General features: G+C 51.8%; 1 protein-coding gene across 2 annotated transcripts in view; it reads right to left on the reverse strand.

Moving 5' to 3' along the window:
* Positions 1–1,436: 1,436 nt before the first annotated feature.
* The window catches only part of ZHX2 (zinc fingers and homeoboxes 2), a 136,289-nt gene continuing 117,348 nt past the window's right edge, over positions 1,437–20,377 (reverse strand). Inside the window, exons 3-5 of one of the 2 annotated variants that reach the window (XM_053661183.1) lie at positions 18,477–18,526; positions 11,999–14,753; positions 1,437–2,690 (exon numbers count right to left, since the gene is read on the reverse strand). In XM_053661183.1, the coding sequence (XP_053517158.1) occupies positions 12,003–14,753; positions 18,477–18,482 (2,757 nt within the window). In that variant the 5' untranslated portion in view covers positions 18,483–18,526 and the 3' untranslated portion in view covers positions 1,437–2,690; positions 11,999–12,002. The remainder of the gene's footprint in view (positions 2,691–11,998; positions 14,754–18,476; positions 18,527–20,377) is intronic. The other variant, XM_053661184.1, reaches the window with a different exon arrangement.

The raw sequence follows: 20,377 nt of genomic DNA on the forward strand, positions 1-20,377 counted from the left end.
GCATAGACGTAATATGTTGTAACAAAACAAGAGGGAGGAATATAAAGTAGGGTTAGAAGACAGCATGCCAGGTAGGGGGGGCCTGAGCTAGGGTAAGGCTGGTGAGGCACCCAGGATGCAGAACTGAAGGAGGTCCCTGCTCTCAGGGCCTGGCAAGTGCAAGGTTGGCACTTCCATGACCCTGGCTCCTTAAATTTTGCACCTTTAAGTGCCTTGCTGGCTTTAACCTCATCTTGGTCCTGCAGATAAGAAGTCATGGAGGGCAGGTGGCATTTGAACAGAGACATCGGGTGCTTTGGCAGTGGTCCTACAGCATGAGTGTTACCTGCAGGATGAGCTTCAGGGTGGGTGGGGGCACTGGGCAGAATCCACTAAGCAGAAGGCATTCTTGCATCCTGAGTTTGCTATAGATGGGGGGTGGGGAATGCAGGGGACCAAGAGATGGAGAATGAGGAAGCGGTGAAGGAGGTCCGGGGGAAGAGATTAGTGGGCAAGTATCTCCAAGGCAACCGGAGCCCACGGCTGCTTCAGGCAGGGGTTTGTTCTAAGCTAAGGACCAGAACTCTCCCACGATGCAACTGCGCTTGATCTCAATACTCAGAGCATCTTCCTGAGAAGCCCGACCTCTTCCGAATCCCCAGTTCTTCAGTGTTTCCTGTACTTGGGGGTCGGGGAGGGAAGAAAGGTCCTTTCTCTTGAGAGGGCCTGTTTCTTTCACATCTGAAGAATATGCTTATGCTTGCTTTTTACACGTGCTCAGTTTAAAGAAACTGGCCAGAAGTCTGTAAATCCCTGTAAAAATGAACCCAGAGGTTCTCAAAGTGGAGTGCCTGTGCCGGCAGCATCAGCCCCACCCATGAACTTGTTAGCAAGGCACCTTTCTTGGGTCCCACCCAGGTGTGCTCAATCAGAAACTTTAACGAGCCCTCGGAATGATTCTGGTGCCTGTGCAGGTTTGGAAGCCACTGGACTCGATGCGTGTCACCCAGGACCAGGGAGAGGCCCTTTGAACCTCACCTGGGCAGAGACGCAAAACACAGCCTTCTTGGAGAGGTGGCAGTCACCAGCTGGCGGCCTAGGGAGGGAAGCGAGTTACCTGAGGTCACCGGAGAGTGAGCAGCGGTGCTAGGCATGGCCCGCAGGTCCCATCCCCACTCTGATGCTCCTCTCTGCAATATTTTATGAACCTCTTTGTAAAGACCCTGGAGAAGCCAGGGCCTATGGCTTACTTTTTTTGTGTCAAAGATATAGGACGATGATGCCCATGTGGACATTTACAGTGTTTTTAAAGTCTGCACTTGCGATGTCCAGCCTCCCCGAGGTGGAAAAGGAGAAATGCGATCGTATCGAATTTGGAACGGGAGGTGGCTGGGTGGAAACCCTCTTGCCATGCGCCCCGGGGAGCCGGACAGAAATGAAGGACCAAGAGCAGAGGAAAAGGTTATAAAAATGTTTAGTCTTTGCTTTATTGAGTTACAACAAATGAGCAACAAGTTAGAAAAACTGTTTCTTTCCAAACTCCCTAGCTTTTTCTTTGTGCAGTGTACTCAAATTGGGGGGTGGGGGGGAGGCAGGCTGCAAATCGAGATCATCTTGCAACATTTACACCAGATATGTCTCCTGGTTTCTCCTTTTTAAAAGTTAGGACTAACGGGAGGAAAAAAGTGCACTCAGGAATCTAAAATTGGCCCAAAACAAACACACCAACAAAAACAACCAGTTCATGGTGAGGCTTCAAGCCGAAATCTTGTCAAATACCACACTGAAAAATGGCAGTTAGGAACAGAAATGAAAACCAAAGCAGTCCATCTTTATACTATCTGGATAGGAAGGTCTCTTTTTGTAGTAATTTCATAAAAGTGAAGATAATGCTAACAGACCTGACAGCCCTTTCTGCGGGTACCCAAAAATGGTGCTTAAAAAGGACAGCCACCTGCCCCCCGCCCCCCCAGGTCTCCCAGCGCTGACTGGGCCCAAGCGCTGACTGAGGCCAGGCCGCTGTGGAACCTGGAAGAGGCCGTTCAGAAAGCCTTGCGCCTGGCTGCACAGGAAGTCCGAAGGCGGCTGGGGGAAGAAGTGAAAATGGATTTGATTCGGAAGATCTGCCATCTGTAAACTCTCTCCAAGTGGAGACTGCCGACTTCGCCCCGAGAAATCTCCTGCATTTCCAACTGCCTTTAAAAATGAATTCTCCCTATCTAAAATCCAGTAGATACAATGGCACTAATGCTAACCTTACCCCCTCCCCAAAATTCATAAAATAAAAAGAAAAAGAAGAAAGAAAGAAGCACGCGTGATCAGCCCTCCCTCCTGGAAAAAATCCTTCCAATGGTAGTGCTGGAGATGGAAACCGTGCTTGATTAAAAAGGTAGCAAAATCCCCCCATGGTACAAATTGGTTCCAGTAGCGCAAGAGGTGGGGGGCAGGGCAAGGGAGCAAACTATTTACAGGGAACCATTGAAAACGCAGTAGTAGGACTTTGGCACAACGAACAATTCCCACCCGTCCTCTGGGAGGCGCCCGTGAGAGTCTCTGGGTTCCTGCCTGGGCAGGGACGGGCCAGCTAAGTGGTTCTGCTTGGAGTCTCGGGCCAGGCGGCGCCCCCACCCAGGCCTGGGAGGGAAGTTCTCTTCTTGCTTCAAAGACGGAGCGCGTCCCCTTTGTCAGCAGAGCCGTCCTGACCGACTTCCCTAGAAGGTGACACAAAAGCAGAGACAAGGTGTCAGGAAGACGGCAGGGGTTGCCTGTTCCTGGCTCTGCTGCGAACATCCCCTTCCAAAGCCATGGGGGGCGGGGAAGGGCAAGACCAGATGGAGGAGAGACCTGCACCCTTCAAATTTGGGCCTGGGTTTAAAGCACTTCCTGAGTTCAATCTGACATTATGGGAAGTGATGGCAGAGTCAGGCTTTTGAACACAGGAGGGCTTTCTGAGCAAGTCACGGAGGTGACCAGTGATTCTCTCCATGGTTACAAGCCCCCTTTACTACTGCTGTAGAGGCAGCCAGTCACTAGGCTCCTGAAAGGGTCCGGAATCAGACAAACAGATTCTGGCTCTGACCTGTTCTACTTAAAAGCCTTGAGGCTGTGCACACGTGACTTATTCTGTCTAGGGCATCGTTTCGCTTCTGTAAACCGTGGAAGACGAGAGCATCCATCTCACTGAGTTGTTTTGATTAAACAAGTTAGTATAGGCACCAGCATTTGGAATAGTGCCTGGTACATGGTACTACACTGATGCTTTCATTGTTTTTGTTAGATGGAGCCTTTTCCTAATGCGGCAGCTCATGTAATAATAACCACAACAAGATGGGACATTTTAAGTATATTTTTAATTTAATGTTTATGTCAACCCTCAGTGGTGTTGCTATTATTAATATTCCCATTTTGTGAGGAACTGAGCACAGAGAGGCTAAGTAACTTGTCCAAGGTCACACAGCTAGTGAGCAGGCAGAGCCGGGCTTCAACCCCAGGCACTCTCCGGAGCCTGTGCTCCTACCAAATGAACAGGGTTTGCTGGGAGTCAGTAAGGAGAAAGGTTTCCTTCTCATCTACATTGAAGTAATGAAAACAGCCCCCGGGACCTGGTTATGAGTCAAACTGTGTCCCCCCCAAAATGCATGTTGAAGCACCTTAGAGCCCACCTTGGGCAGCCCAAATAATTGCTCCTCCCCACACCCAAACCAAGTCCTACACACACAGCCTCTCCTTGCACGAGCCACCACGTGTGCTTTAAAGGCAGGGCTGGGAGTCCTGTGCACAGGCACACACCCCCTGGGTGGGTCCACGGAGCACAGCCAGCCTTCTCCCGTGTTCCCAGGGAAGAGGCTTTCCCCAGCAAACAGGGCCTCTCGCTGCCTCTGGAAAGGGGGCTGCTTCTGGTTAAATGTGAGCCTGAACAGGTCTCAAGGCTCCAGGAAAAAGGCCCAGGGCAGACAGCTGCTGTTCCTCCTTCCTCCAACCAGGAAGCCAGACCCAGGGTCTGCCGAAGGCAGAGCTGTGCACTGAGGTCAGTTAGGTTCCCTGAGCATCACTACTGAGATTCCTACCCAAGGGGCTGCTGGGAGGGTTACAGACGAGCGAGCGTGCAAAGCAGGCAGGCGCTCTAGAAATGTTGCTTCGTTTTTCCTCCAGGAAGGCCAGGTGCAAAATTAGGGCCCGAGGTGAAAGCAAACGCCCGTGTGTGTGCGTGCATGCACGTGGGAGAGTAAACACATTTTCTCCCTCATAAATGAAACTGCACTCGTTCCCTTCAAGCCATTAGCAAAAACTCTCACTTTTTTAGATAAACCTCAAAACTAAGATGGTTCTGTCTCTGGCGATATTTCTGATTCCCTGTGTAATTTCTTACGGAGGTGAACATGCATCATCCTCCGACCATAAGCATTAGCATTAACAAAGAAAAAGCGCTGAACAAACGTCTTAAAAAAAAAAGATCGCAAGACTAAAGGGGTGACTTGGAGAATGGGGGACAGAGCCACTTTTCTTTTTTTGCTTTTGCAGAGATCCCTGATGTCCGTGGAAGCAGGCCTGGCACCGCGGGGCGTGGAGTCTGCTTGGGGCCTTTCCCAGGTGCTCGGCCAAAGCAGGACCCAGGCTGGGGGGCGGGCAGTGCACTCACAGTGCGTCGGGGGAGACCCCGCTCTGCCCGGAGCACAGGCAGAGGGAGCGGAGGCAGGGCTGGTTTCTCTGCTTGGGCCCTATCGGAGGGTAGCCAATCCCAGCTTGCAGGCAGGCCTCTGCCCCCAAAGGTCTTGTCCCAGGCGCCATCAGTGCTCTCTGTTGAGTGTCCCTGGGCTGGGCCTTCCCCAGCACAACTGTCCTCAAATTGCCTGGTTAACTGCACGTTTCAGGAGGCCTGTCAGGACGCAGCCACGGCCACAGTGAACTCTGTGGACCCCTGCTCCCCCCCCTGCTCCCTGAACTGTGTCTGGCCCACTTAGGACAAGTTCACTTTTCAGGCTTATTTATTTATTTTTGAGTATCACTGCAATTTTGACTCTGTGGCCTCTTGCTAATCTCCTGGGTGTCGACCTGGAACCCTAGCGCGTGGTCACAGACATTCGCCACTGCAGACCCTGCAGCACCGGGCCTGAGCTTCGGGAGGAAGCTTCACGGTCTTCGGCCCCTGTCCCGACAGGCATGGCTCAAATGTCTCCACCACAGAGGTGCCCCCCGCCTCTCCCCGAAAACCTCCAGCACAGCAAACACCCTGCCTCCCACGCCTGTCCATCTCAGGGACTACGTGGAATGTTGAAAGTACCATCTAATTCTTTAGCAAAATCTGCTTCTCTCTTACTGTATCCAGGGGGGAACACGAAACAGTTCGAATTCCTTCCCCTTGTGAGGGCTTTGTTTCTCTTTCTCTTTCATTTCCCCTGTAGGGATCTCCAAAGCCCTTCGGACGCAAAGAGAATAACACTGTATTCCTAGAGAAAGGAAGACAAGCACTGTGATAGTGATTTATTATCTTATAAAAGTCAAGTCGCCTTTTATAAGAGGGGGCAGAGTCTGATTCTAATAAGAGTTGAGATAAGGGAAATACGGCCGCATAGAGAGGGATGAAGCAATCTCCCAGCGACCAGGGAGAAGGCGGCGCCACCCCAAGTCAGCCCGCACCAGGCGCTGATCAACTCTGGCCCATCGGGCAGAAGCTCTTTCCCTACCGCGGTTGGGGAACTTGCTGAGACTTATCAGCCAGGTAAATCTCCCCCAGGCTGCTCTCGGGGAGTCTGGAGACAGAAGGAATCGGAGGGGCTGCTGGCCCTTCTTGCCCCTTTTCCATCACAGAATACAATCCAGCGATTTCGGAAGAATTTGAGCCACCGGGATCACACCTGAAACTCACGAGGCAGACTCCTGAGGGGGTTCCACGTGCAGGCCCGAATCCCAGCTGCACCGCTTCTTAGCTCAACGACCTTGGACGCATCACCTTGCCGTGCCTCGCTCTCATCAACCGCAGACTGAAGAGAATCGTGCTGACTTCAGAGAAGTGTTAACACATGTGAAGTGTGTGAGCAGTGCCTGGCACGGTAAATGCTCAGCAACGTTACCCCTCATCGCTGCTCCAGGACCCCCACCCCCGCCCCTCTGAGAGGCAATTAACAGCCTGAGCTGGTACGAGTGGGGCCCCAACCCCAAAAGTCAGCTTTGAAAGACCGGAAGCAGATGGCCAAGTTCTCGTCTGTATAGAGGAGTGTGCAACTTCAGAGTCGGGTCCATTGAGCAGGTGCTGATGCTAATGTTGGCCCCTGTGTAGGGGCTTCACTTACATTATCTCACTTAATCCTGACAACAACAGACAACCGTATCAGTAAGCGTTATGGGCTGAATTACGGCCCTCGCTCCCTTGCGAAGCCCTAACCCCAATGACTGCATTTGGAGATGGCGCCTTTAAGGGGGTAAATGAGGTCACTGGGTGGGGCCCTAACGCAGTAGAGCCGATGTCCTTATAAGAGGATGTGCACGCAGAGAAAAGGCCATGTGAGGACACAGAGGGAAGGGTGCTGTCTTCAAGCCAAGGAGAGAGGTCTCACCAGCAACCAACCGTCCTGGCACCTTGACCTTGAACTTTCAGCCCCTAGAACCCTGAGAAGATACATTTCTGTTGTTTGCGCCACTTAGTCTATGGTGTTCTGTTATGGCAGTCCTAGCTGTCTAACACAGCAGGTATTATGGCTGTGGAAACTTACCAACACAAGTATACAATATTAAAACGTCTAGGCACGTGGCGGTCTAGACTTTTCCACCCCCACTGACCACTAGAGCAGAAAGGCCTCAACACCCGGGCACCTGCACGATGCCTTTCCTTCTGGTCCTTCCCTGACTGTCCCACAGGCTCTCAGACTTGCTCTGTGTACGGGGTCATCTGCACAGAGTCCCACACAGCCGTCTTTAATGGTGAGTCAGGGGAGTTTCAAGAGAAAGTCTGATGACTTGCGAGTCGACCAGACACTCTGGCTCTCATCCCTGCAGGTCTGTGACAGTGGGAACACAGGCAAGTCAAAACCACCGAAGTCCCCTGATGTGTTCTGTCCCCTCCGGCCTCAGCACCTTAAGGGTATGTTATTCCTTCTGCTTGGAACGTTCTGGCCCCTTCTCGCCTTCCCTAACTTCTGGGTAACCTTTGATATTTCAGTTCATCCAGCACCTGTTCAGAGAGGCCTTCCCTGACTCCTTAAATTAGCTTAAATTCCTTTATTCTATATTCTGCCAGCACCGTGACCCCTTCTCTCAAGGACAGCATAGCAACGTTTGCTTTCTGTTTGATGGAAGACTGACTAAAGCTTTGTTCCCCATTACAGAGGGGGCTCCGTGGGGGTGGGGACGTGCCGGGCACACTGCCTTGCAGAGCCAGGGACACTGTGGCAGCCCGTAAATACCCGCTGCACGAATGAGCCAAGGTCCTCATCACAAACGTCACTGAACTAGCTCCCACCTCTCCTCAGAGCCTGCATCCTTCCTCTGACGAATGAGGAGTGTAGCTTTCATGATTCTTAAGTTGCTTTGAGCTCCCCAAGGCACAGGGAGAATTCTTAGTGTGAGAAGCTCCAGCATAAGGTAAATGGAAGTGATAGCCGTTAACTCTCCATTGGGTACCAGGACAGCGAGGCTGCTCTCAAGTCCCTGAAAAGCATCACCCAGGAAATATCCTGTGACCCAGTCCCCAACAGACGCTTCCCTCAAGCTGCCCATACACTCAGAAAGCAAACGGTCCCCCACTCCTCTCTCTGACTGCTGTCATTAATGGGACCAATGAGTGATGGGGGGGGGGGCGGAATGAGAAGCAAAAGGATGGAAATACTGGATCCTGGATAACTGAGGGCCAACTATCCTTGTTATTTCTTAGGTTGGTTCCGTAAGTCGTTACTGAGCATCTGCTCGGGGTCAGGCCCTGGGGAGTCAGAAATTAGTGGAATGTGGTCCCTGCCTTCAAGGGCTGTGGGGGAGAAACAGGGAAACAGATCACTAGAATATTTTTATCCATGTACTCATGCATCCAGCCATCCATCCACGATCCATTCATGCATCCACCCATTCAAATCTCTGTACTCAGACAGCTGATCTGAACAGTGTGGGTGCATACATATCCTGGATCCTGCATTGCAGCCAGGGCGCAACACTTGGCAGCTGTGAGTCTTTTAAGCCAGGTGGACTATGGAAAATATTTTTCCCTGAAATTTTACAAAACTGATCTCTTCCTCAAAGCTGCCCCTAATGATCAGGTGATGGATTTGTCAGAAATCAGGAGGCAGCAACACAGTGAATAAATGTGGTGCATTACTCGCCACTCCCACAGAGAGTTAAGAAACGACCATGTCCTGTTGGTTTGGCCGGGTGGCTTGGGTGGCGTCACTGTTGGGGAGGCGGTGGGCCCTGGTGGCTGGGCCAGGCACTGGCCTGATGGACGAGAGGATGGCCTCCAGGCTCTGCCAGCTGAGGGACCTGGAGCCCCATCTCTGAGCCCCAGTTCTGTGGGATGAGCTGGACCCGTATCCTGGGACTGCCTCAAAGTTTAGATGACTCATCGATGTGCCTAGAAGAACACTGAGCACATGACACACAGATGAATAAACTCAGTAGAGTAGCAGTTGGGCTGTGATACTCCATCTGGCCAAACAGCATATATGTCTGGTTATGTCTAGTTCAAGTATTCTGACTCATATTTTAGGAAAGGAGAAGTTTACTTTTCAGCCCCTCCCCCGGACAAGTCTCTCAATGGATGGCTCAGTAATTGTTTGGACCCAGAGACTGAGTCAAGACAACCTGATTCAAGGCTTGGGAAGGATTCCTTATCTGTGTTTAACTTCAGGGCAGAGAGGGGCCTAGACCCAGTCGAACACTGATGTGAGCCTTGCAAAGCGAAGTGTCAGCCAGAGGAACTGATCAGGGATGTGCGTGACTCCTGCAGAGGAGACCCGCCCTAGAGTCAGCCATCGGCCACTGGCCCAAGTTCCTAGTCTCTCGCAGGTGTGCCTCACGTAAACCTCTCCTGAAGTCAACCCTGCATTTCCTTCAGGGTGACTACATGCATAACAACTGAACTCAACTGCAGGTTCCTGAACAAACATGTCTTTAAATAAAGGCATCACTGAATAGTTATACATTTCAAGAGACCCACGCGTTTGGTTCATACAAGCCGTGAAGAAATTTGGAAAGCTTTTTCCCCTGAGTTCAAAGGTCCGGGAGGCCACCGCCAGGGCGGCCCCTTCCTGAGTGCAACGGCACCTCCAAAAATATCAGGGAGCCTATGAGGGACAAGCGGTGCCGCCAGGTATCGAGTGGAGCCTGGCACCTTGTTTAGGTATATTCTGCCGGACACACTAGTGGCGTTTGTGAAAAATAAACATCGAAAAGGGTTTCTGGGTGTTCCCAGTTCTTTAGGGAGACAGCAAGTTCTTGCATCTCTGAGTCATGTTAATTCAAAAGTCACCTCCAAAAACCCTAGGTGTGGCCCTGTCCCGTGCCCCTGAGGGGAGGGCGACCGGAAATGGGGGTACCAGCACTGGTCCGAAAGGAAGAGGCAGAGCTGACAGTGGGAAGCGGGAGGCTCTGGGGCGAGACCAAGGTGCTGGCTGGGGGCACGGAGGTGCATTCTCTCGAGTTTCTGAGTCTCCGTGTCTGGGTTTATGAAAGTATAAAGAGCTTGCCCCCCAGGCTAAGGGAATCGGGTCAGACCCGCCGTGGCCGAGCACCTAGCTCAGCCTCTGCTCCTCAGGAGGCTCGGCTCCACCCTCCTCCCTTTCTTCCCGGAGCTTCTCCCTATGGTGTAAGCATGGCTTCGTCTTCAGCCTCCCCTGGGCCTCAGGCGAGGGTCAGGCACAGTGGCGTGTTCAACCCAGATGGGTGGTGGCAGCTTGGGAGAGAAGGGGTAGGGACAGGTGGCCGCAGGGGCCTCTGGGGAGCTGCCACCCACAGACAACCTCCCACTTAGTGAAGTGCACAGGGAAGCCCCGCCTGAGCTCACTCGGGGTTACGGGGACACTTAGTGTCCTTATACTCAAGCTCAGCAAATACGGTTAGTTTAGAATAGCTTTTGCCAGCGGTGGTACCATCAGGTTTCCTCATAGTTTGCCTTTCCTCATCATTAACTCAATCCTCACACTTGACTTTCAGTCTACGCCAAACCCCTTTTGGTTTCTCAACGGCACCGTTCTTTTTTCTTGTCTCTGGACCTTTGCCTTGCCTATTCCTTCCCCTTGAACCACCCTTTCCCTTGTCTGTGTACTTAGCTCACTCCTTCCCCTCCGCTAGCCCTTGAGTCAGATGTCCCTTCCTCCAGGAAGCCTTCCCTGACCCCCAGCCTGGGTGCCCCTCCTGGATGCTCCCACACACAGCTGTTCATGTCTCTGTCACACCCCAGATCACCCTGGCTAGTAAACTGGCCACCGATTTCCTCTGCCCTCAGCCTGACTGAGCTCCTCGTGAACAAGGACTGTGCTGTCTGTCTTCTCCATCACGTTCTCTCCAGTGCCTAGCACAGTGAGGGGCCCACAGGAACTGCTCAGGATGCATTCATCGAATTGGACTGAACCCTGCTGCCTAAAACAATCACGTAGAACTATATCATGTGCCGGAAAAGGCCAAGGGCAGAAGACAGGGAACTCTGGGAGATTTCGGGCAGATTCTGATTGGACAAAAAACCATTGCTCCTCTATTTTATGCGAGAAATAAAGGCTGGACTGGTAGGGTTTTACAAGAGAGTGGCCAGAGGGAGGACAACACCAAGGTGGGCAGACAGAGGTGGGTAGTTGGTGCCACTGGTGATGTCAGGAGCCTATCCCTCTCTTCCTGTCATGCTCCTGCCCCTCTGGGCTGCATCCTCCCCCCATTACTACTTCCTCCCAAAAAGTCAGAGGAGGAAGACTTGAAGACATTCTGTGGTTGGCTGCTTATTAAATTGCTCTTTTCATAGCCAATGGAACTGGCTAAAACCAGGTTTCGAGACTTTGGAGACTTGATTTTTTTTTTTGCCAGGTGCCTCGTTACTGAATCAATGAATGAACGAGTCACATGGCCATGAATAAAGAGGCAGGGCGAGTTCCAGGGCTCCCTTTGGGGCCCTACCAACCATTCCGAAGTCCTTACCCTTTATTTGACTACTTTAGAAGATGACGCCAGGTTGGTGGGGGGAGGGGCTTCCATTCCCTCTTAAGTGACCCGTGGGGGAGCCAACCCAGGCAGACTGTAAAATCGTGCACGTTCCCCCAAGGCCCACATGGCCCTTGGAATATTCATGCTTTTGGCCTGAAAGGTGGGCCTTTCCCTCCTGAGCCCCACCCCCAGCTCCCACTCCCCTCCCACCACACCACCGCCGAGCAAGCTGCTGCTCCCAGGCCTTGATTTGCACAGGCCTCTCGTGAAGCACAAATACCAAGGGCTTGGGTGGCATGTCCCATTATGTGGATGACATAGCCATTAGTCACCATGGTAACCTCCCTTCCCAGGGCTTTGTGGCTCCACAGGCCTCATTTGCACCAGTCTCTTCCAGCGCTGAAGGGGTTGGGTCCGGGGACCCGATTGGCGCACCTAGGAGCGCCTTCCGTTCACCACGCCTATGCCAATACCCGGCCTTCCAGGTTAAATAAAACAACCCACATCTCTAGCCAGTAAACTTAGACACTTACTCTTCAAAAGTCCAAAAAGAAAAGAAGAGGAAAAGATTAAAAAAAAAGAAAGAAAATGGAAAAGACACATCCTTTCCGTCTTTTTTCTTCTTATAGCAGCGAACACAAAATGGGGCATTACAACTGCAACTGGACTTTAGACCAATTTGGCCCCCAAGGGTGGTGTCCACGCAGGCCACCTGCCACCGTTCTGTCACCCGTCCGCACGGCCTCTCAAATGACATGAACTCCACTAGCCCGTTTTTCTTCCTTAAAAGACCCCCATCACCTTTGTCAACATTTCTGTCCCTAAAAACCTCTCCTGACTCTAGCAAAAGAAAGAAAGAAACCCAGCACCCTCCCGTAGCGGCCCCGGGGGAAACAGGCACCGTTACCTGTCTAGGCCTGGCCAGCCTCCGCGGGGACGCCGTCGGAGTCCGAGTCGGCCAGCTCCGTGGCACCTTCGGCGGCAGTCTGACTCCAGCTGTCCGACCGGTCGGAGATGGCGTCCTCCTCTCCGACGGTCACCTCCACCCAATCCACGACGCCCGACTCCTCGTTTTCGTCGCTGCCCTGGCCATCCCGGCTGTTGCCCTCTGACCTGTCCGAGGCGGCCCCCGAGGGCTTCGCCGGCAAACCGTCTTTCGCTGGCTCGCTGCCCACTTTCACCCTGGGCACCAGCTTCTCCAAGTCCTCTGCGTGGAGCTTTCTGGGGTCCTTGCGGTGCTGCGGCCCCACCTCGCTCCCGTTCTTTGGGCTCTCGGCAACCACGGCTTTAGCTGCCTTCCTCGACAGGATGTCGTAGCCGTGGTCCTCCGCTACGTGCTGCTGCTGGTACTGCTCCAGCCACTTCAGGGTCCCCGTTTTCAGCAAGCACCTGTTCTCCTTGAACCAACGCACAATTTCAGTCCGGACCAGGCCGGTCTTTGCTGCTAACTGGTCATACTCCTGCGGTGTAGGCCACTGGGTTCTTGCAAACGTGCTCCTCAGGAGATGGACCTGTTCTTGACTTTTTGTGATTGCTGGTGAAGGGCTGGGCAGAGAGCTGACCAACTGGGCACCGGAGAGCTGGTCGAGGCGAGACAGAGCACCGTTGGGGGCCACCACATCCTGGCCTTTTTTCCCAGACCCCATGGAATCCAAGACCGCTTGTTCCATGCTGTCCCGAAGCTTCCGTCTCTCTGAGAACCAGGAGTCGATCTCCCTCCTGCTCAGCTTGGTCTCTACCCTTAGCCGATCGAGTTCTGCTTGGGTCGGAAAAGAGCTTTTTAAAAAGCTGTCTTCCAGGATTTTAACCTGACCCTGTGTTTTCTCTTTGAACTTCTGCGGGGCAAAGTCTGGGTAGGCGTGGTACGTGCGACCGTGTCGGGTGGCCGCAATGGCCAGCTGGTCTTTGGCAAGGGATTCGCTGGTGATGTGGACAATGCCCCTTTGACACCGATACCGGTGGTCACTGAACCACTTCTTGATCTCGCTCCTGGCAAGGCCGGTCAACTCGATGAGCCGGTAGACCTCAGCGTCATCTGGGAACTGGCTCTGAAGAAAGCTGGCCTTGAGATGGGCTATCTGCTCCTTTGTCTTCTTGCGGTCGCTGGCCGGGGTCAGCGCAGGGCTGGACAGCTTGGGTGGGGGCTCTGGCACCTGAGCAATGTGTGGGCGCTTGGGCTCGGGGGCAGCTTGGGGAGCTGCTAAAGGTCTCTTCTGGCTGTGGTTGGTCACACCGGCCACAGCAAGAGTGATAGGGGAGCAGGACACGGTTGTCGGCCCGCTGGTCACCTGCGTCAGCACCAGGTTGGTCTGGCCGAGGATCTGACACGGCACAGCCGTTTGCAGGATGGGCTGCGGCATCTTGGCGGGGGCCAGCTGGGTGGGCAGCACAGTGATTGTCGGGGGCACTGTCTGGATGGTGCCGTTAAACATCTTCTTCCGGGCCTCCTCCACTTCCTCTGGGGACCAGCTGATACCGTGCTTTAAGCGCTGGGTGGCAAACCAGATTCTGATGTGCTCTTCTGGGTGTTTGGAAGCAGCCGTCAGCCAGGACAGCTCTGCCTGGGTTGGGTAAGGGAACTTGTTGAAAGAGTTGATCATGGTGGCGTTTGTGTCCAGCGCAGAATTGTATTTGGTAGTATTCAGTGGAACGGGGACCTTGGGGACAAGGTTGATATTTGGTGGGAGCTGGACAGAAGGCATGACGTGTCCCAACTCCTGAAGCAGCTCCACACCCCCGAGTCTTGAGAGGATCTCGGCGGCATCTGTCACCAGGTGGGCAGTCCCTTCCACATGGTTCTCGGGGACGGCCTCCTCGGGCTTCTTGGGCACCTTCTTGGCATCAGCTTTTGGTTTCCCTGGCTTCATGATGGGAGTTTTACTCACCGGGATCCCAGGGTCACCGTCACTGCTTCCAGGGCCACTGGTGGTGACGGACACGACGTGGTTGGTGGCTTCAATGGACTGTTCCAGGACAGTTTGATTATTGCGCTTGATTAACTTCAGCTTAAAGTTGGTCTCCCCGGGATGGAACTTGGAGTTATGGTCGGACAAGGAGTCGTACTTTTTGGTTGTGAAGCTGCACTCGGCGCACACGTACAGGGGGTTCAGGATCACGTTGGGGTGCTGCGCGTCCACATGCTCCGTGAACTCGTTCAGGTTCTGCGTGGAGTAGGGGCAGTATTTGCACTCATAACCGCCTTGCAGCTTTTTGGACGGGTTCTCCCCTGTCGACTTCACCTCTATCACTTCATTTTCTTTGGAAGGGTTTTCAGGTTCTGCTGCCCAGTTGTCCTTGGCCATGTCGGGCTGTGGCGTGCCGATCCCTTTCTCTTTGGCCCTGTCTGCTTCCTCGGGCACATCTTGTTCTAGTACTTGTGATGTCCGCACCATGCACGGGGTTGTAGATTTTCGTTTGCTCGCCATGCCGCCCGCCTGCGTGTGATGGCTTATTCTGGGGTGGGGATGGGGGCGGGGCACGTAGGGAAGAGGCTGTGAAATTTTTGGAACAAATAAGGTCAAAAAAAGGCTCTTGGCTTTATCCCCCTCCAGTGACTTTGGCTTCTCTTCAATGCTGAAGTCTAGTGTTTGAGTTTCCAGAATGATCTCAGCACACAAAACTGTAACTGCTCCAACCATGAAACACAAGAGGCAGCATCGTATCTGTGGGACAAGAATAAAGACGGGGTCAGTGTTTATTTACAAGGTGAAAGAAACTAGCATTTCTTTCTTTAAAAAAATAATTTAAGCTCTTCACATGAATTTCTTTTTTTTTTAATCCTCAACAGAGGAAATATTTGTTGATTTTAGAGAAAGAAGGGGGGAAAGAAGGGGGGAAGAAGGGGGGTAGAGAGAGAGAAGAGAGAGAAACATCGATCAGTTGCCTCCCGTACTCATACTGACTAGCAGTTGAAACTGGAACCTAGGAGTGCTCCCTGACCGAGGATCAAACCCACAACCTCTTGGTGTATGGGACGATGCTCCAACCACCTGAACTGTATGGCCAGGGCGACCAGCATTTCTCTCTGAGCTGCGGTCATGACCCATCCCAACTGGCACCCAGAGCAAACACCCAGGGAAGCTCCGAGTGGGCGCACATAAAAACGACAGATCACATGCTCACGTTCTTCTCTTCCCTCCCCTGGGAAGGGAAGTGAGGACTGGCCCGAAGCAAAGCAACGGAGGCTGTGGCCCACCTGGTCACATGTAGAGACAAATGCACACAGGAAAGCAACAGAAGTACTGAGGTCTTCTGCCGTGGTGGGTGGAGTGGCGGTGGGAAAACTGCAGGTGAGATGCAGCTGGGACCTCAAGCTGCTTTAACTGCCGGTACCTCAGAAGCAAGACACCTTCCTGGGGCCCGCGAGTGGCATTTATATGGGCATTAGAAAGCAGATGTGAATGTTTGTCTCATCATAAAATTGAAATCACTATAGGTAATCTAGGAAATGCATTGAAGTATAAAGGAGAAAAAATCACCCCGATATTACAGTTTCTTCATTTCACTTGAAAGGTTCCCCATTTCTATAAATATGGAGCAAGACAATAATTTAAAAATGGCTGCATGACGTGACATTGTAGAGATATACCACACAGAATGCATTCAGCCCTTCGACTTTTGTCGGACATTTATTTCCAATTTTTGGCTCTTCTTCACAAAAGTGCGGTCGACACCCTGAGTCCTTACTGCTCATCACTGCTTGTGGATGAATGCTTAGAATCAGAAGCACTGGGTCACAGAGGACCACGCTGAAGCTCTCCTGACTCAGAAGGCAGTCTTCGCGCCAGTGGGCCTCTTGCCCCGGCAGCGAATGAGTGGCCAGCTTACCACTCAACCTATGGGAACTGTTACCCTGAAAAACCCTTGCCGATGACGTAGGTTAAAACTGTTTTACTATGCTTCTGTCCTTTTCCTTTTTTAAAAATGGTGTTTTCTTGATTATGTTATTCCAGTTGTCCCGATTTTACTCCCTTTGCCCCCCTTCCACCCCCCACTCCCTCAGGCAGTCGCCCCACAGTTCTTCACGTCCATGGGTCACGTGCATAAGTTCTCTGGCTACTCCATTTCCTGTACTGCACTTCACAACCCCCCTGGCTTTTCTGCAACTACCTATTTGCACTTCTTAACCCCCTCTTTTGTCCTTTTTCTTGATTGTTATTAAGGATTACGGTTTTCAAAGACATATTTGCCATTTGTATTCTCTCTTTGTGAATTGTCTGTTTATGTCATTTTTACGGTGTGAAGCTCAGTGGTTTCATTATTGATTTGCCAGGCTTCTCTCTGTATCAGGAATATCAGTACTTTATTGGTTGCAAAACTTTCCTGGTCCAGCATTTTACCTTTTAGTTTTTTACATGGTGCTTTGCACGTTTTACATGTGAAATCTGAAATTTTAAGGTAGTGGATTTATCAATCTTTTATGGTTTCTTTCATCATAATTTCATATACAGAAAGTAATTCCCTGCCTTGATAGCCAAGACATATTATTTTGTGTTTTCTTCAGAGTGTTTTAGCTTTATTTTCTACATTTCACTCGTCTAGAATTAAATCAATCTTGAGTTAAGCTGTAAGACACACCTGTAGCCGTTTTCTTAAAAGTTACCAGTGATCTCACGAGCCTATAGTATGTACTGTTCTCACGAATTTTTGAAACTCTCTTTGTATTACGTTACGTTTGTATACACACTAGGATGTTTCTGGGGCACTATTCTTGCTTCTTGTCCAGCTACTGCATCTATTAGGCGTCACTAATTTTTTTGTAGATTAGAGCTTTAGTATCTATCTAGTGGAGCGAGGTCCTCCTTGTGACCCTTCTTTTGCAAAACAGTTCTGGATTCTTTTGATCACCTAGTCACATAAATCGATTCTCATGCATCAGAACCATGTGCAAAATCAAACAGAATTTTGATTGTGACTGCATTAAACAAATACTGAATTGGGAGCCCGGGAACAGTTTGCTTGTTGGGGGCAGGATATGTTAACAGCACCCGCCCTGGGGAGCCGAGGGGCTGGGAGCACCCGAATGCGTGGGCTGATGCAGAGCGGGGCTTTCCTGTTGTGGCTAGAGGAGGGAGAAGGGTTTTAAAAGAAAGCCAGCTGGCATCCGGGGCTAGGGGAGTGGAGGAGATGGCATGTCCCCTCCTGCCCCTCTCATTGCCTTGGGTTTCGGTCCCACTGGCAAGAGTGTTCAAGGCAGGAAGTGACGACTCAGTTTCATGAGCTACTCTGGGGGACTCGGGGCCCACAAGCATCCTCTTAGGGGCTTGTGGTGAAAAAAAAATGGAGGGCAGGATATTTTACTGACTTGTCTGTTGTTTGTCTCTCCCTCTAGAACTGTGCTCCTGGTATGATATGGCAGCCGCATGTGGCTCTTTAAGTTTAAATTAATTTAAAAAAAACCCCACATTCTCAGTCACACTAGTCACATCTCAAGTGCTCAAGAGCTGTGTGTGTGGCTGGTGGCTGCGGCTTTAAACAGTGCAGAGCGTCGCTGTCACTGAACGGTGCTATTCTAGGACAGAAACGTGACAGACCCAGAGACCTTTCTGGGTTTCCCCAGAGCCCAGAGCAGCACCGGGCGGGCACACAGCACGCTTTCTGCGAACTCTGGCTGCACAATGCAGTGAGCCGAAGAGCGGCTGCCTCGTGGAAGCTGCAGCTGACGCAGAGGGATGAGGTACAGACGCACCTGGTCTCGGTGCTCAGGAATGTGCATGCACGTGTGTGCATGTGTGCACGTATGTATGTGTGTGCTGGGCCAGGTATGAGTGGAGGAACTCTCTAAGGGGAAGGCGCCCCACAGGGGATCCTGCTGAAGCAGCAGAATTTGTACCCAGTAGCCAAGAAGCTTGGCATTCGAATTCTAGTGTTTTAAAGAGAGGGAGCAAAGGGAGACTTTTCTCCTGCAGAACAAAGACATCAATTAGGCAGAAGTGGGTGGAGGGGAGAAAAAAACCTTTCTTACAGAACTCCCCGTATTTAGAATGATTTAAATCTGTTGATAAGTAAGGCTGAGAAAAGGAGCCAAATCGAGGTGAGACATCTTAAAAGCTTCCCAATATTCCCCAAACTGTGGTTCAGAATAAAGAGTAGCTTCTAAAATTTAATCAGCAACCAGGAATCAAAACCACAGCAGACTGAAAAGAAGGAACGAGAAAGAAAGAAAAGCGAGAAAGGGGGGAGGGCTCCAGAGACGCCAACCCTTTCAAGAATCATCTCCGGGCGTCCCCCTGGGGGGCTGCGAGAGCCACAGCCCTCAGGAGATGAGTTCTGGCTCCACGAGGGGCTGAGTGTCTGTGAAGCCGCAGAGAGAGCGGTGCCTGTCATTTTGGAAGTCTGTGAGCCACCGGTGAGGTCAGGACCAGCACCACAAGGTTCGTACTCACCAGCATGGAGGCTACAGTGTTTCCGGCAAAGTCTGTAGGTTCAGTGTATGCTGGTCAAAGTTGGCAAAATAAAAAAAATAATAAAGGGCCAGATGAATGAATGAATAAAATGCATGTTAAACCCCGACGCAGCCCCTTCTGTGCTGTGTGGTGAGTGTCGCAACAGACCAGCTGTGCGTGCTGGGTCTCACCCTGGGCCAGCTTCCCAGTGCGTCTGAACTGGGCACAGGCACATCCTGGGCCAACCTGCTAACACTCCCCTTGAAGGACTTCAACATAAAAATTTTGGGGGGGGGGACACAATTCAGCCCATAACAGCTGTACCACCTAAATAACACCTGATAGCACAAAAATGACTTACAGTCAACAGACACTGACCAAGCCCCTGTGGATACTAGACACAGTTCTATCTAGATGCTGGGGATAGAAGTGAACAGACAGGAATCTCTGCTCTTGCGGAGCTCAAGTTCATGAGGATTATAATCAAAGACTGGACGGTTGGCAGACGTCATGGAGAAAAGTCACGCAGAGAAGAGCATGTGGGTGTGCAGGGGAGGACCTGTGGTTTTCACTGGGGAGGCCAGGAACTCCCCCCGTGAGAAGGTGGCAGTGAGCCTTGGATGTGTACAGACGGAAAGGAGGGAGAGTTTAAGGAACACAGAGGGGCCGCAGTTCACTTAGTAGGACAGGCCGGCTGATGGCTTGACCGGGAAAGAAACGTTCTCAGAAATAAAATGGCCGCGACTGTGCTGAACTGAAATTCCCCACACTTGGTTGACGAGTCCGCAGAACCACCGTACAAAGCAGCTGTTTTTTAGCCTCAATTTACAGAAGAAAGGACCCAGGCCAGGGAGGCGCAGTGCCTTGCCTATAGTCACATGGCTGGTTTGCAGCGGAGCTGGGATGTGAACAAGATCTGATCAAACTCTGGGCACACCACGTGGCCGGGGCTGGGTAAGCAGGCCTTCAACGGTGGGGTAGGGTCCTGCCAGGCAGAGAGAAAGGTAGAGAGACTCCAATCACAGTGCTCCCAGGCAGCAGAGGAGCAAAAGCAAGGTGCCATCTGAAGAATGACGAGGCCTGGGGCTCAGGGCCAGGGTGTGAGGAAGAGTGGGCAGGAGGCTGACACTCCAGCTGGGCCAGACTCTGATGGGTCTTGAGTGTCGCACTACGAAGTTGGTATTTCGTAGTGAGAAAGGCAGCAAAGGCCTTTCAGGCCCGGTCATGCGAGCAGCAGGGTCCTGAAGCCAGGCCGGGGGTGGGGGGCGGCAGGAAGAGAAGGCACATCTGTGAAGGTGGGAGTCCCCAAACCCAGCAGATGAACAAACATTGCAATTAACCCTGAGTTAAATAGTTGGGGCCTGTGCAGCTAAGACACACTCTTCTCTCCAGCCTCCACATGTGTCCTTTAAGTAGACACTGAAGGTTCTTCACTTAACACCTGGAACCTTCTTGCATGCAGTTGGGACTTCCTTCCCCACCAAGGAATGGCTGGATGCTTTGGGTTTACTTGTGGCAAAACTGTCCTTTTAGCCATTTTCCCCAATGACGACAGCTAACATTCACTGAAGGCTTAGCATATACCAAGTACTAAGAGTTTCACTTCTCAAAAACCCTGTGCAGATATTGAGGCTCAGAGAGGTTAACGAGCTGGGCCAAGGTCACACAGCCTGGAGCCATGCAGCTGGGAGACGAGCTTATGTGCAGAAAAGTTGCCTGGGGATCTTGTTAAAACAGAGATGCTCATTCAGTAAGTCTGCGTTTCTAACAAGCTCCCAGCACACTGAGGTCTCTCTACACCTCCCCAGGTAAGCCCTTCCCACGGCCACGCCCTTGGCTTTCCCCTCCCCACCCTCATTTCCATAGGCAGGGTGTAGCATTTCCTGACCTTTCCCTACCAG

Source organism: Artibeus jamaicensis, unplaced genomic scaffold, assembly GCF_021234435.1.
Source record: "Artibeus jamaicensis isolate MK-2021 breed Jamaican fruit bat unplaced genomic scaffold, CSHL_Jam_final scaffold_916, whole genome shotgun sequence".
Lineage (NCBI taxonomy): Eukaryota > Metazoa > Chordata > Mammalia > Chiroptera > Phyllostomidae > Artibeus > Artibeus jamaicensis.